This window comes from Lagopus muta, chromosome Z (genome assembly GCF_023343835.1).
Source record: "Lagopus muta isolate bLagMut1 chromosome Z, bLagMut1 primary, whole genome shotgun sequence".
Taxonomy (NCBI): Eukaryota; Metazoa; Chordata; class Aves; order Galliformes; family Phasianidae; genus Lagopus; species Lagopus muta.
Window position 1 is genome coordinate 65,092,241 of NC_064472.1, and position 20,890 is coordinate 65,113,130.

Genomic DNA, 20,890 nt, shown 5'->3' on the forward strand with positions numbered 1-20,890 from the left:
TTTTTTAAAGAAACAAATCTTCAGCAATTCAGTTTTCTGCTAGCTCACCTCTGAGAGAATCAAGACCAAGATTCTGTCTTTGTTCTTCAGCTAAACAATCGCCTCATAGTTGCACTTCAGTCAAACCAATGTTACTTTGCTTTTGACATTAACTCAGAGCCAAACTAACACAGCACTTCTTCGGGGATTCACTTATCAGTTAAAATAGGATTGGTAAATACATTCCAACTTTGATTCCAGTCACTACATACTAATACAATTTTCTAATTTAGTATTTCAACATTTTCTGCTACCTCAATACTTTCATTCTCCTGTTGCCCAGGCCAGCATTACTGAACATTCTGTAGCCTGCAGAACAAAAAACCAAGATGCTACTTTCTAGGTGTAGGTACAAAAACCGACGGCTAGGAATCACAGAATTTCAGGGGTTGGAAGGGACCTCAAGAGATCACTGAATCCAACCTCCTTGCTAAAGCAGGTTCCCTACAATAGGTTGCACAGGTGGGTGTTCAGAGAGCTCTTAAATATCTCCGTAGAAGGAGACTCCACAACCTCTCTGGGCAGCCCGTTCCAGTGCTCTGTCACCCTTACGGTAAAAATGCTCCTCTGCACGTTAGTATGGAAAACCCTATGTTCAAGTTTTAGGCCATTGTTCCTCGTCCTATTGCTGGGGACCACAGAGAAGAGCCTGACCTTATCCAATTGCCTCCGGCCTCCCTTTAGACATTTATAAACATCAATCAGATCCTCTCTGTCTTTTTTTTTTCCCCAGAACCATAACCAGGTTACTCGATCTTTCCTCATACCAGAGATGTTAAACAGGAGTTTTCAACATTTATCACGCTGGTTAAGACTTACCTCTAAAACTACACTAGATTTACCTCTCAAAGACGGGACAAAACAGAGCATCGTGTAGCAGCTCTGACATCACCTTTTTTTCTATGCTGTCTGGTGCACCTGACCCTAAGTACAGAATCAGACACAAATTTTGAATGCCTGAATAGCTTCATGAGGTTGCCATATTTCTGTGTGGGGATAAGGACACAAGATTGGAAGTCAAAAGGTTCTAGAGGCCATGGAGCTACACCTCCCATGTGAAGTCACTAATGTGGCCACACAGGACATTGGACACTTAGAATAAGCTTTGAATATTGCTGCTCTCTGACAGGCAAGTTATTTTTTGCAACTGCGATAGAAACTTTGGGAATACAACTACTCAAAGAGTGGGGATACAGCTGCCAACAAAAAAAAACACAGAACTTTGCAGACTTTCCCTCTAGAAAGGGAACTTGTTGCTAGTAATTTGTTCTCCTTTTTCTTTCTTTTTTTTCTTTTTTCTTTATTTTTTTTCCAGGAGATTACTACTGTTTGAAGAAAAACACTTAGGGGGGAAGAATATTAGGAGCAAGTAATGATTTCTTCCCTCATTCTCTCACTCCTCCTCTTGAAAAAGCTTCCTCTTTTACGAAAAAGCTGCGGCCCCTGGACTCCCCGCCTCGCGCTTCTCGGTGCCCTTTGACAGCCAGCCCGTTCTCCCTCCCCCCGGAGCACTTTTGCTGGGTTCAAGCCCGGCCCCGCTCGCCACGAGCACTTTTTGGCCGAGTTGAAGGCTTCCGGAGGAGCGGAGCACAACTCCGCGACCTGCCGGAAACCGCCGCGGATAGCGGCCGCGTTTCGGCGCGACGCTCTTCACCACTTTCCCCTCAACTTCGCACCACAGCCAACGCGCACGGACCCCCAGCCCCCTGGCCGCCCCTCCGGGTCCGCGCGCCTGGCCCTACTCACAGATGCAGAGCGCTCCTGTGCTCCCGCCGGCCGGCCGGCCGCCCAGCCTTCCACTCCTCCGCATCGCAGCGCTGCTCCGGCATGAGCACCATCGGCACCGCACTGCGCGACCCTCCGCCGCCGCGGCGGGACGGGACGGACCGCGCCGCTGCTGCTCCCGCCCCGGGGCGGGCCCCGCCGCCGTGGAGCCGGAGCGCGGAGCCGGGGGCGGAGCGCGAAGGAAGCTTTGCTTAAAACGGTTCCCCCTACGCCTAGTGGTGAAGCTGGTCGCGGAGCCTCTGTGGCCTCGGTTGTGCGGCGGGACGCTGCAGCGCGAGGTGCTGCTTGGGCAAAAGAGCGCCTTTATGCGAGGGCAGCAGAGAAGCGTCTTTGCACGCAGCGGAGGTTGGAAGCTCTCGTACGTGGGCTCTGTCATCCACTTGCCATCCCCGCCACCCCAATGGGGGCTTCGCTGGCCGTGAGCCCCGTCCACCTTTCCGGGGCTTTGGAGGATTTTCTGCACCACCCCGGGCTGATTGGTCATCAGTGGGAAAGTGGGCTACAATAGAAGAAATCTAACGTGTTCCTGCACTCGGTGCTTGTCAGGTTGTAAGGGAACCTTTGCACAGACACAGCTGCCAACTGGCAGCGTTTTGATGCAAAATACTTTGCATGACGAGCACAAAACATGAGTGTACATATAAGGGAAATGCTCTCATTACGTGATGAACGGTTGGGTGGCTGTTCAATGTGGGGGGATGCTAGTCTCATGAAACATCATCACGCAGAAAGAGCCTGTGGTTTTAGGAAAGTGACCTCAGAAAGGCCAAAGTAGCATCTCTAAGCTAGGGTCAGTATTCGTGACTTAACATCTTAGAATATATCCTTGAGTTAATAATCACTACGAAATTTTCTTTGTAGCTACCAGACTTCACTGGAATTTATGGGCAAAATATATATGTGGCAGTGTTCTCTGTGGATATTAGGATGGGATATAGATGCAAATACGTGTTTCAGTGGCACTACTAAGATTCGTGCATTGCTTGATGCTTGCACAGCATAAAAGAGGAGGAGCTCAGTATTAAGAAATGTTGCACTATATTTGGGAACTCACTAGGAGGAAACAACAGTTAAAGGTTAAAAGGCTCAGGAGTGCTGCAATTGATTGGGTGCACAGAGCCTGCAGAAAATGGGATTGAACAGTCTTAGCTAGATTGGATGTGTTTTATCTCCAGTCTAATCAGCTGTAAAGAATACGTGACAAGTGTGCAGAAAGGAAGGAACTTAAAATAGGTTATTTTCTGGGATAAATCATTAACTAATATTTTTGCATTATGCAGTGTAAAAATCAAGGCCTATGTGGAAAACAATGACCTGTATGTTGTAAAAAACATCATCCACACCTGTTATGTCCTGTACCTGTGAAACTGCCTCATGCTGTCCTACTCAGTACCTGAGCAAACTTAGCACTGCCTGCAGAGCTTTGCAGAGCTGAGTCCCATTCATGGAAAGGATGACAGAATAGGTCTCACTTCAGCCATTTGGGCAACAAATAGAGCAGGAACTTACTTATAAATAGGGTTGTCTTCCCACATCTGCTAGAACCCAAGATCCTTTGCTTGGGTTCAGCAGCCTGCATGAGGCCTTGAGTTCCCTAGAAATAGTCCTCACTAAGTGTGTGCTACCATGGTGTACACGGTATGTCTGGAATCAGTAGGAAAAGTGACTGCCTGCCCTCTGTCTTGTTTTTGAAGGCTTTTCATTACTGGGATGCTCTAAAAATGCATCAGTTGCTATTTTAGTCCTCTTGTGTTGTTCTGCTCCCTCCAGCAGTATAATGCTGATTTACATTGTTGTGAGAATCTGACATCCAAATATTTGAATAAAAAGAAATCAGTCACCTTCTGAGTGCTTTGATTTTCAATCTCTGACAGATTTAGCTGCGTGAGAGAAATGCTACTGCTGCCTGTTTTGCTCATTCCAGAGACTAATTCCTCAACATGGTGATATAAGAAAAGGAAGAAATCTCTTGTCTCCTGGAGCTTTGTCTCTGCTCTAGTTTTGACCGGCTCTGTTACTGAGGTATGCAAAGCATTCTGTATTGAACAGCCAAGGTGTTTGCTGTGAAAAGAAAGTTACATTGAAATAAATGGATGCGTGCTGCCTAGGCATTAGAAATGAATAATACTTGGTGGCACATAATGATATCTTTACTCTTGTCAGAGCCTTGGTTCTGGCATAGTTTCAATTCTTTAGTGTCTCTTTCCTATTACCTTCTGTTAATGTCAGTGGAAGTAATAAGGGCTGCTCTAGCTTGTTCTTTTTTGAGGGTTTGAAAAAGAAAAAGTGGCCAAGCTTCATCAAAATGTGCATGGTGCAGCAACTCCAGAACAAAATAATGCATTCCAGTGTAACAAGATTCTGAATGTGTTATATTAAACAATATTGAATAGTGTGCAGCTCTTTATGTGGGTGGAATATGATCAAGAACGTTGTTTTTATTTAGTAAGGCACAGTGAATCTTACATATGCAAAAAAAAAAAAACAAAAAACCTGTGAAGGATCTTTTACTGTTCCTGCCCTGAAAAGTCTATATTAAAGGGTGAAATAATGAAGATGAAAAGGGCGAAACAATAAAGGACGAAAAAGTAGAGTTGAGGTAGTATGAAAAGCTGTTACTGCACAAAAATAACTTAAGTTACATACGAAATCACAGAGAAACAAAATTGCTGGATCACCATTCACTCTCCCAATTGCAATGTTTTGACCACCTGACCACTCTGTTCCCTACCTGGATTAGTATTTTAGCAATTTATTCATTTTTAGAAGTGGGAGATTGCTTTATAGAGACCTAAACCAGATGATAGGTTTCACCTTATCTTTTTGCTAGAATTCCGTCTACTTATCAGTTTCTGTTGTTGTTGAAAGGAGCCTGGCTTACTGCAGAGGTTGTATTACCCTTTCGACATAGAGGTGGATGTATAAGGCGTGTAAAGTAGACTGGATTCATAGATGGAGAATTTCTCATCACAAACTGTGTGAGGAGTGCTGAGGCTGTTGTGACTGAATTCTGAGGCAAATGAATGCAACAGACTACACTGCGATTATACACTGTAGCATCCAGAAAGAAAAGGAGAGAGATTCTCTCACAAAATTTATGGAGTGTTAATGATGTGGTGCCAGCCTCCCTCATAGTGAATATGTGACACATTTTACATGTACTCCATCAACACATTTACTTCCGTTGTGATTCCCATGCCCTTCACACAACAGACTGTGAAGAGCTGCAGGATATACACTGCATACTTACACAATGCAAGAAAGGAAAGTGCATTAAGTGTATTAATGCACCATCATGGAGGTGACTCTTCCCCACTTAGCAGCCTGGCCTGACCCCAGGCATGCACCCACTGCTCAGAAACTGTCAAATCAGTGTGTGATTGGTATGGCCTGAAATCAGGACATGGGGATGGTGCAATGCAACAATAAATTTATGGCAACTGTGCATTCTGATAATTGCCTAAATACAGTCCTGTAAACAGGGGAGAGTATTCGGTCTTGCTTTCTGTTTAGACAAAGGAGTTTGAAAATAAGCTTTAAGACTGCTGTATATATGTATGTAGTATACTTGTCAACATAAATAGTCAACATTTTTAGTCAACATAAATATCTTACCTGTGAATTTTCAAATGGAATGCAAAGAATTGGTATCAGATATTCAACTCAAGAATTGATCACGTGTCTTCACCAAATCTTTGTAAGACCTCTCTTAGAGAAGAGTAATATACCTCACTTCACAATCACAACTTATTCATGCCATTGCTTTTTGGCAGTATGTACACTTGTGAACAATAGTTCTCAAGGATGAAGTACCGGAAGAGTAAAATTTCATCAAAAATCTTTACTTGTGCCTTGAGAACCTACTCAGAATTGCAATAATTGATGTTAAATGAGACATTGATGCATTATTTCAAAAGAATCAAGCTCATATATCACACTGTTGAAAAATAATGTTTTGTAGGCAAGAATTTGTTCTATCAAGTAGCATTATTGTGCTCTTTGTATCTGTCGTAGTTTCCATGCACTTTAAATGGGAGGCATTACTGCCTCCTGAATGTCATCCAAGTGGCTCTGGGCATAGATCACGTGGACAACATTTTCAAACAAAGTGCACCAAACAGTTTTCAATCTGAGGCACCAATTTATGCGTCCAATGAATAATCTGATTACATGTATATAACTGAATCAGCGTGTTGTAAAGATATATACACTGGTACCTCTTTGAAGGGATATAGATGCGTTTACACATTCATCATTTATGATGTATACATTTTATGTTGCAAGCTGTTAAACATTTTTTTTCTTATTCTGCAATAGGCAAGTTATTAATGCCCAATCACAGCCAGCAAACACAAGGACAGTGTTTAATTGATTTAATAAGACAACCTACCAGCAGCAATGTTGAGGACATTTTTGACATCCATTTCCATCACTGTGCCCTTAGAAATCTTAGCTTCTCCATGCAATACTTTTTTTTCTTATTTTTCAACGTTGCTGCTCACTAATGCTCACAGAACTTTTTGTCTGTAGTTCTGATAAAACTGATTCTGATTTCCTCATGTTTGATGTGTTTTTTTCAGGGTCATTCTGAAGATTGGTCAGCACCACAAGACTTAAAGTTTTTAAAAAAATTTAGAAGATCTGATGCAGGATAGTGGCTTGCACTATAGACATGGGTTGCAGTGGTTGAGATTTCTTTTTTCTTTCCTTTTTTTGTTCAGTGTTTTGTCCTAGAATACTGGGAAGTTTTTTGTTCAGATGTCAGAACAACTCAGTACGTTCATAGTGATAAAATGCTTCATATGTGTGTCCAAATCTCTAAACAATTATGCGTGGGTGACACCTCAGCTACAGCTCCGGAGTCTTAATTTGTTTCTGAAATCAGTTCCTCTCAGTGTCAGAAATAACATGCTACCATGGTGATAAGCTGTGAGCTTCCCTGTCTGAAATGTTAATAACTTCCTGAATTCAGGCAAATTCATGTTCATCTGCATGGTGCCAATTACAGTGAAGTGAAAAGAGAAGTGTATAAAACCTAGGTATATAGTCAGTTTGGGGCCTCAGGCATGAATAATTAGGATGAAAAGGAGCAATCATTAATACAGAAAATAGTCTCTGTGGATACATCTTAGTTTTGGGAAATATCTCCTCAGTGAGTAGGATTGTATTGAAAATATCAACTGAAAACCCAAATTTCTTTTTCTGAAGAGTAGTTTCCCTGATTTTTCATGCGCCCTGTCTTGGATAAGCAAATTGTGACTGTGACAAGCACATGAAATGCAAGTTCAGTGAGAACAGTAGAGCTGTTGAACTCACAGTGTACAATCATGCATGTTTCTTATTAGACAGACTTGTATTTACATCCTGTTATTCTGTATTTGCTACTGTTGGAGGTATTGTTTCACACCAGATCCCAACGATTCCTTCTTACTGGAGCAGCGATTGAATAAACTGGATATCTAGGTCTTAATCCTGCCACTTTCTACTTGGAAGACAGCTTGATTACTGAGAAACAGAAGTAAAAGGACTCTGCTCTTTTTATGGATTCATCACATTGTTATCAGAGTACTTATAGCTTTGTATGTTATCTAATGATAAATAAAAAGTGGGTAAGTGTCTGCTTGGCGTTCCATGGTGGAGAGAGGAAAGAGTATAAAATTCTTATTGCTTGAATTGCAAACAGTTTAATAGCACCAACTTGTGTTGATCTCTCCCTCCAGCACTACATGTACTTATGTTTGATGCCGAATTGCAAGATGAATCTGGAGAGGCATACGAAGAGCCATGTGGATGTTGTTTCAAAAAGCAGGCTTTAAGTAATTACTTCTGGGTAAGAGCTCTCAAGACATCCAATTAACTGAATTTCTGGTTACTTATTCTTTGTTCAGACTGATGGGCAGTTAGGTTGGAAAGAAAGACATACAGATACAGTCTTAAAAAGCTGCCAAAACATTTCACACGATGAAAAAATGAGGCCAACAGACTTATTTTTACTTGTTAGCTAATTAGTAATATGATCCGTGACCCTGCTACAAAGAAATATGATTTAATCACACAGACAGTATCCAGAGGTGATCCCTGCAAATCACATAGGTATGTGCTAGTAATGCTTTGAAACTACATTTCCTCACTTATCCATGCTGTCAAAAAATATGCATGATTTGTCCAGAAATCTTCCAAGAAATCTTCCTGCCTTACCAAGGGCAGCTGTAAGTCCACAATCAAGCAACTCCACACTTCAAAGAAAAGAGATTTCATCTTGAAACTTTTTTTTTTTTGTGATTTTTCTATCATAAAACCCTGTAGCTATCTCACCTTGTGTGAGCTATAGGCCAAAACACACATGAAAACATTTTCTCAATTTGTGTTCTAGTCTAGACTCTGCAGAGGTCATTTTAAGACTTGCGTGTATTAGTGTACTGTACACATTCAAAGCCCTAAATGAGTGTAATAGTTACACAAAGAGAAAACAACACTGTTCTGTCTTTTCTTACAAATCTCCCATTTACACTCACTATTACTCTCATTTTTCAGCAATGCCAAGTTGTATGATCATCTCTGCATGCATTGCCTTCAAAAATTAACAAGCATTTTAGCCATTGTGTTTGTCTCTTTGTGCCAGTGCCCTGCTGTGCTGCTGCACTCTCCATCCCAGCATCTAGTATGCATAGAGCAGTCAAAAATCTCTGAATTTACCTTAGAAATACTGATCCAGAACTCTCCGTAGGGCTGGCTGGAGGGCTGCTGCTTGACTTTCCGAAGCTGCTCTGCATTTCAAAAATGGAATCATCTGGAGAATTCCCTTTTCTCATCATTTTAATGGAGCTAACTGCAGAGTCAGGCAATTTCTGGTTGGTATGTAGTGATCCTTCAAATGCACAGCCTTTCACTGCAGTGGGAAATGCACTTCTGGTCTGATTACAGCTCTGTCTGGAGTTTAAAATCAGTTAATAAGTGACAAATTCATGTGACATGAGAAGCTAGTTTTCTCTTTTATCTGGAGCACTTCATAAGTTTATTTTGTAATAAATCTCATCTAGTCTGGGTGTAGCATGTCAGGATTAATAGCAATAAATTGTTTTGATGAGTTAATAAAAAGAATATAAAACAATTTCTGATTCAGATGATGGCTCATTGACAGACTTTTACCAAAAGTGTTAACATCGTCTCAGGAATTCTGCTCTGTCCCTTATTATCCAAGTTTAAGCAATATAACAGTATATATTTAAAAGTGACTATACCCACCTGTTCTGACATGACAAAATTATTAGATTGCACTCCTGCAGTAATTTATTTTTGCAAATGCCTGCATGTAGCTGCCATAAAATAAAGCCAATGCCGTTAATCTGAAATACAGATAAGCTTTTAAACTTCAATGCATGAAACACCTACTGGACAAAACCAGATTGCTCAATATTTTTTTAATTGGCAAATATTAATTGCAAATTTGCATGGATTGCTGTTTGTTGAAGATGATGTTAAGGTTAATAAGTGATAAGGTTAGTTGAAGAAACAATAAGCACAATATAATATTGAGTTAACATTGCAAGGACTCCAGAACTTCTGCTAATCTTCATTTCAGCTCTGCATGGTAATAAGCATCTGCAGTGAGACTGAACAAACACATGGAATGTAGCTCTGTTCTCAGCCCTCTCTTTCTTTTCTCAGCAGAAGCTGTGACACTGAGTCACCTCCACTGGAGCGGATTTTTACATGTAGCGTTCAGGATCTTGCTCTGGCAAAAATATACAGCTAATGGTGATGACTGTGTTGGAAAATAGTGTTTTGTAACTAAGAATTTGATCTATCAAGTAGTATTATTGTACTCTTTGTATCTGCTGTAATTTCCATGCTAAGACTCATTACTTACAACCCACATATATAGGCATGTGGCAGAGACAGTGCTTTGTTGAGCTCTTTCAGATCTCTTAGCAGTAGTTAATGGACACAAATTTTGTCAGTGTATCTTTCCTTGTTCTGCAGCAATGGATTAGGTGTAGTGAGAAGTTTATACTCCTGATGGTGTAGCTATCTGCTGTGCATTCATTTCTTCCCAGAGAATTGTTTTCCATGTTCTCAAGAGATTGGTAGCTCAGTGGTGTGTAAGCTTGAATACATTGGTTTTTTTTTTCTTCAAGGCCTGTGTCACAAAAACTGTTTTTCTCTCTTTATTGTTTTTCTTCTTCTAATCTACTTTTTCAACACTTTACTTTGCCAAGCAGCTGTATATTTTCCTCACTCACTGAACAGCGTCCTTTAATTCTGACCTTTGCCACTCGGTACTGCTCTCCTATTAGACTGTATATTGTGGAGTCTAGTGCTGTTGCAATTGCTTCTGATAGGTAGGCAGGAAAAAAATAAGTCACTTGTGTCTTTGAACCTCATACAGTTTTATTCCATCTGTGCAGACACTACTGAAAGGTTACTATTTCTCCTGAAAATTTTACTACTCTCTTTTATTTTCTATCCTCTTATGGTGGGAATTTTTTTCAGAGAAAGTTAATCCAGTAATAGAAATGGTGGTTTACTTTTGTTTTCTCAGTTCCACAAGTATTTACTCTGTGCAAAGACATACCATGAAATACATGAGCAACTGTAATTGTGTTACATTTATTCTAAGTCACTGTGTGATGATGAAATAATCTCATGTTATCAGATAGGAGGAAAAAAAAGTGGTGAAATCTGGGTATTCTGAGTGAGAACTTTGTTTATGCTGAGAAGGAAATAACTGATAAACTGCCTAAAAAGTACAGGTTAAAGTGAAGGTAAAAGAAGATTTCATTAGACAAACAAAGAAAAGGAGATGTCTGAAATTCCATTCTGAAGAAAAGACTCAATTTTACCACTATCCCAGAATAAATTTGAACAAGAAACCAGCTGCTGTATTCGTGGCAAGATGTCATACTAGTCATTTGACATGGTAGCAAATGCTTTTATGTACAACTTTAAGATAGTTTGTGTCTTGGTTGGAGTGTAGCAACAAAACTTTATAGATTTTACAAAAAAGAGCAGAAGAATTGATAAGGGGGTGTCTTATCAGCGTGCCCTAGATCATACTTTGTGGGCCCTAAATGTGTGGGCCCTAAAATGAATATCCTTGTGCATAATTAATCTGTTTTGATCCCTAGAATCATGGGGGTCAGCAGAAAGGTGCACAGAGCTACAGTTACCTAATGGCAATTAGCTTTGGCTGAAGCTGTGCAAAGCTAGCCATTTTTCTTTGATTTTTACATTAAAAAGTGCACCTTTCTTTTTATTCTTTGTATGGTGACTGTGAGGATTATAGCCTGCAGTAAAATGCTGCTGAGAATTGAGAAGAGGCTTTATCTCACTGGGCTGGCAACTGCTGAGGTGAATGACATAGGTTCAATGAAATGCTGAAAATTTCATCCTACCCATAGGGTTGTAATCATATCTAAGGTATAAGCATAGCTTATGCTGGCTATCATCCATTTAGACTCTCCTTTATGGAACACTGCTATTTATAAATGAGGTACTGGTCTGCACGGTGTGCAGTGCTGTCACTGGCTGTGCACTGGCACCCTCTTTTGAGGGCTATATGACTCAACATAGTGAATAAAACATTAAAATTCCAGCAGTGTTTATCCAGTGTGGCAGCACCAGGAGTGCATGAGCCAATAACATATGAGACACATAATGAGATAACAGCTGTTAATATAGCTTTCAGAAAAACAGCTTAGATTAGAACAGGAATAAAACTCTAGCAAGGCCAGCCCTAGAATGTCAGTAAAGCAAATTGCTAAAATAAGATGAGATTTTGAGGCATTTCATAGAATTCCACTGAGGTAAACAAAAACTTTACATGTTTCATCAGTCAGACCATTGTCAGATAATCCTCTGATGCAACAGTAAGCCTAATAGGAGGAATGGAAAAAACTCAACTGATAGGCAATTTCCCACAGTTTGAATGAATCATAGATTTGATTGCTTTGACTTTCTCAGAAAATGATTAGACTGGTCCACGAGAAAAATAAATATACGGGAAATTTAGACCTGTCTTTCTGCTCTATCAGATGGCAGCTTACTACTCTGATGGCTGGCTGTCCTGTCATCATATGAGCCCCACTGTTAGATTTCCATACAACCTCTACTGTGTGTTTTTATTATGCCTAACACAAAAAAGAATTAGGGAGACTGACTTAATCTTATATGATTATACAGCAGACTGTCTCCTAAATGTGAAATAAAGTTACATTTGAAAAACAATTAAAAACATTTTCCTTTGAGCATCTTTTCAGAAATAAATTTCAGCCCCTGCGTATGTGAAGATCTGCTTTAATCTGCTATCTTTCCTTGTGCAATTCTGTTAAAGGCAACATATTTTTTCTTTTTCTAAACTGTGATTAGAAGATAACTTACTGGAGCAGAAGAGGAAGCAAGATGGAGGTATGGCTCTTTTCCCTTGAAGATTTTATTATATTTAGCTATGTACAGGATTTAAATTACTTAAGCCCATTCTTGGGAGCAAAGATACTTTAGCATCCTTCTTGAGAGCAAGGATAACCTTAGAAAGTGTACTGTCCTGAAGAGAACTATTTCAGAAGCAAACATTTTATTGGATACAGGATTTTTGTTTTGTTTTGTTTTGTTTTGAGTAGACTGCATATTCAGATCTCTGGGGCCACTTCCATTCCGTTATGTGGGGAAGGCAGCACTGTATCTGTGGAGGGTTCTGCTGGAAGGAGTGGGTTGAGGGGCTGGAGCCCATCACACTGTTGGCAGAGCCCCCTGGCCAGCAGCTCAGGCTGCGTGGTGAGGCTGTACTCTGCAGCACTCTGCTGCTGGTGAGTGAGATGTTTACCAGCTCTGTTTAGATTTTTCTTTTTCTTCTTTTTTTTTTTTTTTTTTTTTCTTTTTTCTTTCTTTCTTTCTTTTTTTTTTTTTTTTTTCCAGCATAATGGCAAGAATTTCTATGACACCCACTTTTTATCATTTAGAAGAATTTGACCCATTTCGGCTACATGTAATGCAGATGGATTTGTGCAGTGATAGGTAATAGCAATAGTCCCTCATTAGTCAAAAATACCTCTGTGGATGTTCTAATGAGAAGCTTAAAACATTGTACAAACACAAGGTAATGAAGTTAACACCACGTTTGAGAATTGAATAACAGTACCCTGTTGTTACAATTACACTAAGTGAAATTTGAAGATGTGAAGGTATTTGCCAAAGGCTAAGAGAACTCAGCTGATTTTATCTAGTCTCTGTTACCAATTAATGCTGAGTGTTTGAGAAGCCTGTTCAAACTGCATATGTCTCTCACTTAAGCAAGGTGGAGGAGGTCTTAGAATTTCTTCTCTTCAGTTTGTCCAATAGTGCACACTGTTACTCTGTATTTGGAAAAATGCCCACTATAGCGCATGAAACGCTAGCTATTTAGAAAGCTAACAGCATAAGAAATGCTATGAGAAGCCTACACTCCCCTGATCAAGGGGAGACTGTTGATGAGGCTTTCTTGCTTCAGATGCAGGAGGCATCATGCTCACAGGCTCTTGTGAGCCTATCACAGTGCTGGTGGGGGCGGACTTCAACCATCTGGATATCTGTTGCAAAGACCTCACAGCGAGCTGCAAGAGATCCAGGAGGCTCCTGGAATCCACTGATGATAACTTTCTGGTTCAGGTATTGGACAGACTGACCAAGGTGAAGTGCTGCTGGACCTGCTGCTCACCAATGCGGAGGAGATCATTAAAGGTGTTAAGGTTGGAGGCAGCCTGGGCTGCAATGACCATGCCCTGGTCGAGTTCGTGATCTTGAGGAATGTGCTCCTGGCAAAGAGTGGGGTCAGAACCTCAAACTGCAGAAGAGCAAATTTTAAGCTGTTCAATGGATTCTTGGCCAAGATCCCCTGGGATGATGTCCTTAAAGACAAAGACATTGAGGAGAGCTGGCTACTCTTCAAGGACGCCTTCCTGAGAGCACAAGAGCTCTCCAACCCTCACAGGAGGTAGGAAGCCAGCACAGCTTGGCAAGGACCTGCTGGGCAACACTGAGAGCAAAGAAAGGTGCATATAAGCTCTGGAAACAAGGGCATGTCACCTGGGAAGAATACAGGGATACCATCTGGACTTGCAGACATGGGATCAGGAAAGCCAAGGCACAGGCAGAACTGAACTTGGCGAGGGATGTGAAAAACAATATGAAGACATTCTATGGGTACGTTGGCTGGAAGAGACAGGCCAAAACAAGTGTACCTCCTTTGGTAAATGTAAAAGGAGAACTGGCTTCAATGGACAAAGAGAAGGCTGAGGTACTGAATGAGCTCTTTGCCTCGGTCTTCACTGGCAGCCAGGATTCCAGTATTTCTCATGTCCCTGAGCCCTGCATCCCTAAACCTCTAGGTGGGGACTAGGGCAGTAAATCCCCCCCACTGTAAGGGCAGAGCAAGTCCGAGACCGCCTCATGAGACTGAATGTGTACAGGTCTATGGGGCTAGATGGTGTGCATGGCAGGGCTCTGAAGGATCTGGTTGAGGGGGTTGCCGAGCTGCTCTCCACTATATTTGAACAGTCAAGGCGGTCAGGTGAGGTCCCAGATGACTGGAGGAAGGGTCACATCACTCCCATTTATAAGAAGGGGAGCAAGGAGGACCCAGGGAACTACAGGCTGGTGAGTCTCACCTCTGTGCCTGGGAAGATCATGGAACGGATCCTCCTGGATGTCATGCTTGATCGCATGAGGAATGAGTGTTGTGATCCGAGACAGCCAGCACGGCTTCACCAGGAGAAGCTCATGCTTGACCTATCTGGTGGCTTCTATGATGGAGTGACGGCACTGGTGGACAAGGGAAAGTGACCAATGTCATTTACCTGGACTTGAGCAAGGCCTTTGACACGGTCCCCCACCACATCGTTATCTCCAAATTGGAGGAATGTGGATGTGATGGGCGGACGACTTGATGGATAAATAATTGGTTGAAAGGCCACAGACAAAGGCTGGTGATTAATGGTTCTGTGTCAGGTGGAGGCTGGTAAATGAGCAGCGTCCCGCAGGGGTCTGTCTTGGGACCAGTGCTCTGTAACATCTTTATCAGTGACAACGATGGTGGAATTGAGTGCACCCTCAGCAAGTTTGCTTATGACATCAAGCTGAGTGGTGTGGTTGACACAGTTGAATGAAGGGATGCCATTCAGAGGGGCCTCAGCAGACTAGAAAAGTTGGTCTGGAAGAATCTAATGAGGTTCAACACAGCAAAGTGTGAGGTTTTTCACTTGGGCTGGAGGAATCCCAGGCATCCATACAGACTGGAAGGCACAGTCCTTGAGAGCAGCCCTGCAGAGAAAGATCTGGGGGTCCTGACAGATGAAAAACTTACCATGAGCCAGCAGTGTGCTCCTGCAGCTCAGAAAGTAAATGGTATCCTGTGCTCCATCAGCGGAGGGGTGGCCAGCAGGGACAGGGAGGTGATTGTCCCCCTCTACTCTGCTCTTGGGAGGCCCTATTTTGAGTACTGTGTCCAGGTGTGGAGCTCCCAGTACAAGAAAGAGAGAGAGCTGTTGGAGAGGGTCCAGAGGAGAGCCACAGAAATGATCAGAGGGCTGCAGCACCTCCCCTACCAAAACAAGCTGAGGGAGCTGGGCTTGTTCAGCCTGGAGAAAAGAAGGCTGCAGGGTGACCTCATTGCAGTACCTAAAGGGAGCCTACAAACTGGAGGGATTCAACTCTTTGAAATGGTAGATAACAGCAGGACAAGGGGAAATGGTTTTAAGTTGATGGAGGGAAGATTTAGGTTGGATGTCAGGGAGAGTTTCTTTACAGAGAGAGTGGTGAGGTGCTGGAACAGCTGCCCAGAGAGGCTGTGGATGTCCCATCCATAGAGATGTTCAAGGCCAGACTGAATGGGGCCCTGGGCAACCTGGTCTAGTATAAAAGGTGGAGTTTGGTAGCCCTGCATGTGGCAGGGGGGTTGGAGCTTCATGATCCTTGAGGTCCCTTCCAACCCGGGCCATTCTTGATATTGTGACTGTGAAGCATATCCTATTCTTAAAAGTATGGTTTATGTTTTCTATTATATACAAGCATTTTAAATTGTGATTGTAACTTTACACGTGTAAGCTTCCTTCAGCAGATTGTTTTCTGATTTCAGAAAAGCACTAGAACTGTTCTTCACTTAATATTGTCCTAGTTTCAGCTGGTACAGAGTTGTTTTTGTTCATCGTGTCCAGTATGATGCTATGTCTCAGCTTTAGGAAAAAAAAACAACAACAACACAGTGCTGATGAAATACCTATGTTTTAGTTGTTGCTGAACAGTGCTGTACAGAGCCAAGGACATTTCAGTTTTCTCAGCTTCCCGTTCTGTCCTGCCAGAGATAGACCTGGGGTACACAAGGAGCTGGGAGGAGGCAGACCCAGGACAGCTGACCTGAACTGGCCAAAGGGATGTTTCATAATATATTACACCACATCACATCAAAAACTATTAAACTATGGGGAATTGGCTGGGTTGGAGACACCTGCTGCTTGGGGACTGGCTGGGCATTGGTTGGCTGGTGGTGAAAAGCTGCTCTGTGCATTACTTATTTAGTTAATATATATATATTATTATCATTACTGTTATTTCTGTTTTCTGACTCAGTAAATAGTTATCTAAGCCTACAGATTCTGCTTTTATTTTTCTGATTCTCTCCCCCATCCCACCAGCCTAGATGGGAGGGACCCTCTAGCTTTGTGGTGTTTAGCTGCTTAGGATTTATCTTTGTTTCTGAGCTTTCTGTTAGAATAAGTCTAATGGGGCCCAATGGGATTCATTCTAGGGCACCTGAGGAGCTGGCTGATATCATCACAGCACCTCTCTATGGTTTTCAACAATCTTGGGAATCTGGAGAGGTCCCAGTTGACTGGCAGCTGTTTAACTAATTTAATCTCCTTTTATGACAGGGTTATCCATCCAGTTAGTAAGGGCCAGTCGATGCAATCCTCTTAGATTTTGAAAAACTTTCAATACTGTTTCTGACAGTATCCTTCTGGACAAAATGTCCAGCCTACAGCTAAACAAGAACACGATGTAATGGGTGAACAGTTGGCTAACTGTTCAGACTGAAAGGGTTATATCAGGCAACCAGCCTGATATAATGGAATACTGCAAGGCTCCATTCTATGGACAGTTCTCTATAATGCTTTCAACAATGACTTTGACACTAGACTTGAAGGTTTACTGAATAACTTCATGGGCATCATGAAATTAAGCTGGTCAGAGAGGCCTTGCAGAGAGATCTTGAAAAATTGGAGAGCTGGGCAGTCATCATCAACATGAAGTTTAACGAGAGCAGGTGCCAGGCTAGGGTAGCTATAGATACATGTACAGACTAGGGGATGAGAGGCTGGAGAGCAGCTCCACAGGAAGGGATCTGGAGGTTCTGTTTGATTGCATGCTGAAGCTGAGTCAGCAGTGTGCCCTGGCAGCCTTTTGTACCCTGGCGTGCACAGACCCAGTACTGCCAGTGAGAGAGGGACTGTCCCTGTACTGCTGCGGCCTCACCTCAGGCACTGTGTGTGGCTTTGGGCACCATGATATAAGGATGCAAAGCTATTGGGGAATGCCAAGGGAGGGCTACAAAGATGGGGAAGGATCTGGAGAGGAAGATGTATGAGGAGAAGCTGAGGTCCCTTGGTTTGTTCAGCCCAGAGAGGAGACTGAGGGGAGGCCTCATGGCAACCTGCAGCTTCTTCACAGGGAGTGAAGGGGCAGTGCTGGGCTCTGCTCTCCATGACAGCAACTGGACACTTTTCTCCTCATTACCCTTCAGAAAACTTACCCACTATACCTCATAGTCCCATATGTGTTCAACTTTTTCTTATGTACAAAACTACTAACTAGCATTTACACCATTTTTTTTTCTGAAAATACTATAATTTATTATATTTTTTTTTATTCTTCTGTTTTCTCCATCTGGCCAAGACATCATCTTCCCTTTCTGATTAGCAACTCTTTTCCCTTCTAGTTCCCTCGAGATTTATGGACAACATAGACTATTGATTTGAAGTACAGACAAAATACAGTAGGATGTCTTAAAAAAAAAAAAAAAAAAAAAAAAGTCTTTCTAGTGAAGCTGTGGCATTTATCAATGTATAAATCGACAGAAATGCAGGAAACAAAAAGTCACTTTCTGATACCTGAGAGACTGAATATGAGCCAGCAGTGCGCTCTGGCAGCTCAAAAGGCAAATGGGATCCTGGGCTCCATCAGGAGAGGGGTGGCCAGCAGGGACAGGGAGGTGATTGTCCCTCTCTACACGGCTCTTGTGAGGCCCCACCTGGAGTACTGTGTCCAGGTGTGGAGCCCTCAGTACAAGAAAGACATAGAGATTTTGGAAAGGGTCCAGAGGAGGGCGACTAAGATGATCAAGGGGCTGGAGCACCTCCCCTATGAGGATAGGCTGAGGGAGTTGGGCTTGTTCAGCCTGGAGAAGAGAAGGCTGCGGGGTGACCTCATTGCAGCCTATCAATACCTGAAGGGAACCTACACCCAGGAGGGGAGTAAACTCTTCAAAAGGGCTGACAACAGCAGGACTAGGGGAAATGGTTTTAAGTTGAAGGAGGGAAGATTTAGGTTAGATGTTAGGGGGAAGTTCTTTACTAGGAGAGTGGTTAGGCCCTGGAACGGGCTGCCCAGGGAGGTTGTGGATGCCCCGTCCTTGGACGTGTTTAAGGCCAGGTTGGACGGGGTCCTGGGCAACCTGATCTGAATATGTATGTTGGTGGCCCTGCTAGGCAGGGGGGTTGGAACTACATGATCCTTGGGGTCCCTTCCAACCCGGGTGATTCTGTGATTCTGTGATTCTGTGATTCTGTGATACCAACTGTATAGTTTGTTTGTTTGTTTTTACTTACAAGAAAGTTATTATTTTCCATGTAAACTGTTTTCAAATGTTTCTTTGAGTTAATAAAAGTAAGCATACTTCCTAATGGGATAACATAAGATTCGATTGGATATTAGAAATTATCACTAGAGTAATTTAAGGCATTAATTATTTTAGAGAAGAACCTTTAAAAATGAACTTAAAAAACCTTAATTTCCTAAATAGTAGGATTCTTACCCCATTTTCTCAAGCAAAGATGTGATACAGCCACAGTCACAGAGGTTATCAGGTGGCTGCTGATACAACTTCCCTCTGCAGCTTTATCCTCTTTTCTTGACAGTGAAAATTAAAATAACAAAAACAAAAACTTCCTCAAACCCTTAGCAAATGTTTTTCCAGTTCGTCGGTTTTTGTTGTTGTTTTTTCCCTCTCACCCCCAGCAGAAGCCCAAATTCCTGGATTTCTGATAGAACAGCACCACCTGGCGGACCTTGGCACTCTTGGGACTGGAGGCGGCCGTTCCCTTACTATAGACTGTAGCTAATAACGATGACTGACTGTAGGTTCCGAGTCAGGTTGGCATAGCAGTGATTATTACTATTTTTTGTTACTGCTTAGGGAGAATTTAGCGCACTTACTATTCCATTTATTGTTGTAGAACTATAACGTTGACATTTCAATTAAAAAGCATCCTTTACAAATGTTGTCCATATGTCAACATGGTGACGATCTAGGAGGAACCCTTTGGTTACTGCTACAGTGCACTTAGCAAAAGCTAGTCTGGCTCCTCAGCAGTAATCTAAGTCATTTATTTTCCAGCATGATTAGTCCTTCTGATTTTCACAAAAATGAAATTTAACTACAGTTTGTTTTTGCAAGAAGAAAAATTAAAGGTTTTTTTTTAAGAGATTGAGCTGAGAATGCTGGAACGCATGAGGAAGTTGTGATCTGAAAGTACACAGCAAATCCTTACTGTGACATATTTGCTGTTTTTAATGGAAAATGACAGAACAAAAGGCACTTACCAATTGAAGTCAGATACATTTTCTCTATGTAAGAACATGTGTTGCTTTTAATTCAGCACTGTCTGCACTCTGACCCAGTATTGCATTTTTACACCTAAGATTACTGAATAATAGATTTGGACTTGTCCATGTTATATAAGTACTAGTGAGGTCCTACTGCCTCAGCCATGGCTCATCTGTGATGTGGATGTATGGGTTACTTTGGGAATTAACTTGATGTGAAGAACTGTGCTAGGGATATAAGTAATCTGTTCTGTTTGTCATGCACTTCAGGCCTTTAAAGGCCTATCTGGAATTTCTGGATTGCACACTGTCTAAGCTTTAATAAAAAATTCATTTTCTGTCTGGGATTTTCTAAATTTAATTGGAAAAAAAGAAAAAGGATATATACCAAAATCATGCACAAAACTTACTTTGACAGTGTGTTACAAGTCCCTGAGGAAAAAGAAATATTTAGATGTCATATCAAAAAAGCTTGAACAGCTTTCATTATTGTAAGTGTTTAGGTATTTTGTTTGTTTGTTTCTTTGTTTTGTTTTGGCTTTCTTTTTTTCTTCAATTTTTATTTTTTGTCTGAGCTAGACCCAATGGACATTCTGTTGCAGTTTAGGAGAATAATATCTAGTGCCTTTTAATTCTTCTCTTGAGGAAAGCAGTTCTTCAGATATTTCTAGTTGCGAATCAAATCTCATTCCCTGCATCTTTTTTTGCTGTTGACAACTGGATGAGCTGGTACATGATAAGATAGACTCAAGGTGTTTGGTTTCATAGTGTTCTTGATTTTATTATGCAAAGTCACTGTGCACAGGAAAGAAGAAGAGTGTCACTACACTTCCTCAACAACAAACACCATTAGCAAGAAAGTACATTAGATTTGGTAATGCCTCCCGTATCACATATTGAATGAACTTTATTCTAATAAATTTATTGAATGCACTTTAATAAATACAAAACTCTTCCCTCAGCTAGCTGTTCAACAAAATGCAGGCATTTGCTTCCTATTAGAAAACTGGTCTTTCTTCTCATCCCAACCCAAAGAAAGTAATCCAAAGCATGCAGGTGGTGATATGTCATTTCTAAGGCCTGTCATAAATTCAGATAAAGGTACCTGAGCATATCTGTGTTTATTTCTTCTCAAAGGAGCTTCAGTTGGCTGTTAAATTCTCAGTGCTTTGTTTTCCTTCCAGGGTTCAGGGTGCCCAGTGCATAAAAGTGAAAG

General features: G+C 41.7%; 1 protein-coding gene across 3 annotated transcripts in view; it reads right to left on the reverse strand.

The window, feature by feature from the left end:
• GRAMD2B (GRAM domain containing 2B) overlaps positions 1–8,718 on the reverse strand; it is a 39,489-nt gene extending 30,771 nt beyond the window's left edge. For all 3 annotated transcript variants that reach the window (XM_048932056.1, XM_048932055.1, XM_048932054.1), the window contains exon 1: positions 8,521–8,718. In XM_048932056.1, coding sequence (XP_048788013.1) covers positions 8,521–8,639 — 119 coding nt within the window. In that variant the 5' untranslated portion in view covers positions 8,640–8,718. The remainder of the gene's footprint in view (positions 1–8,520) is intronic.
• Positions 8,719–20,890: the final 12,172 nt, after the last annotated feature.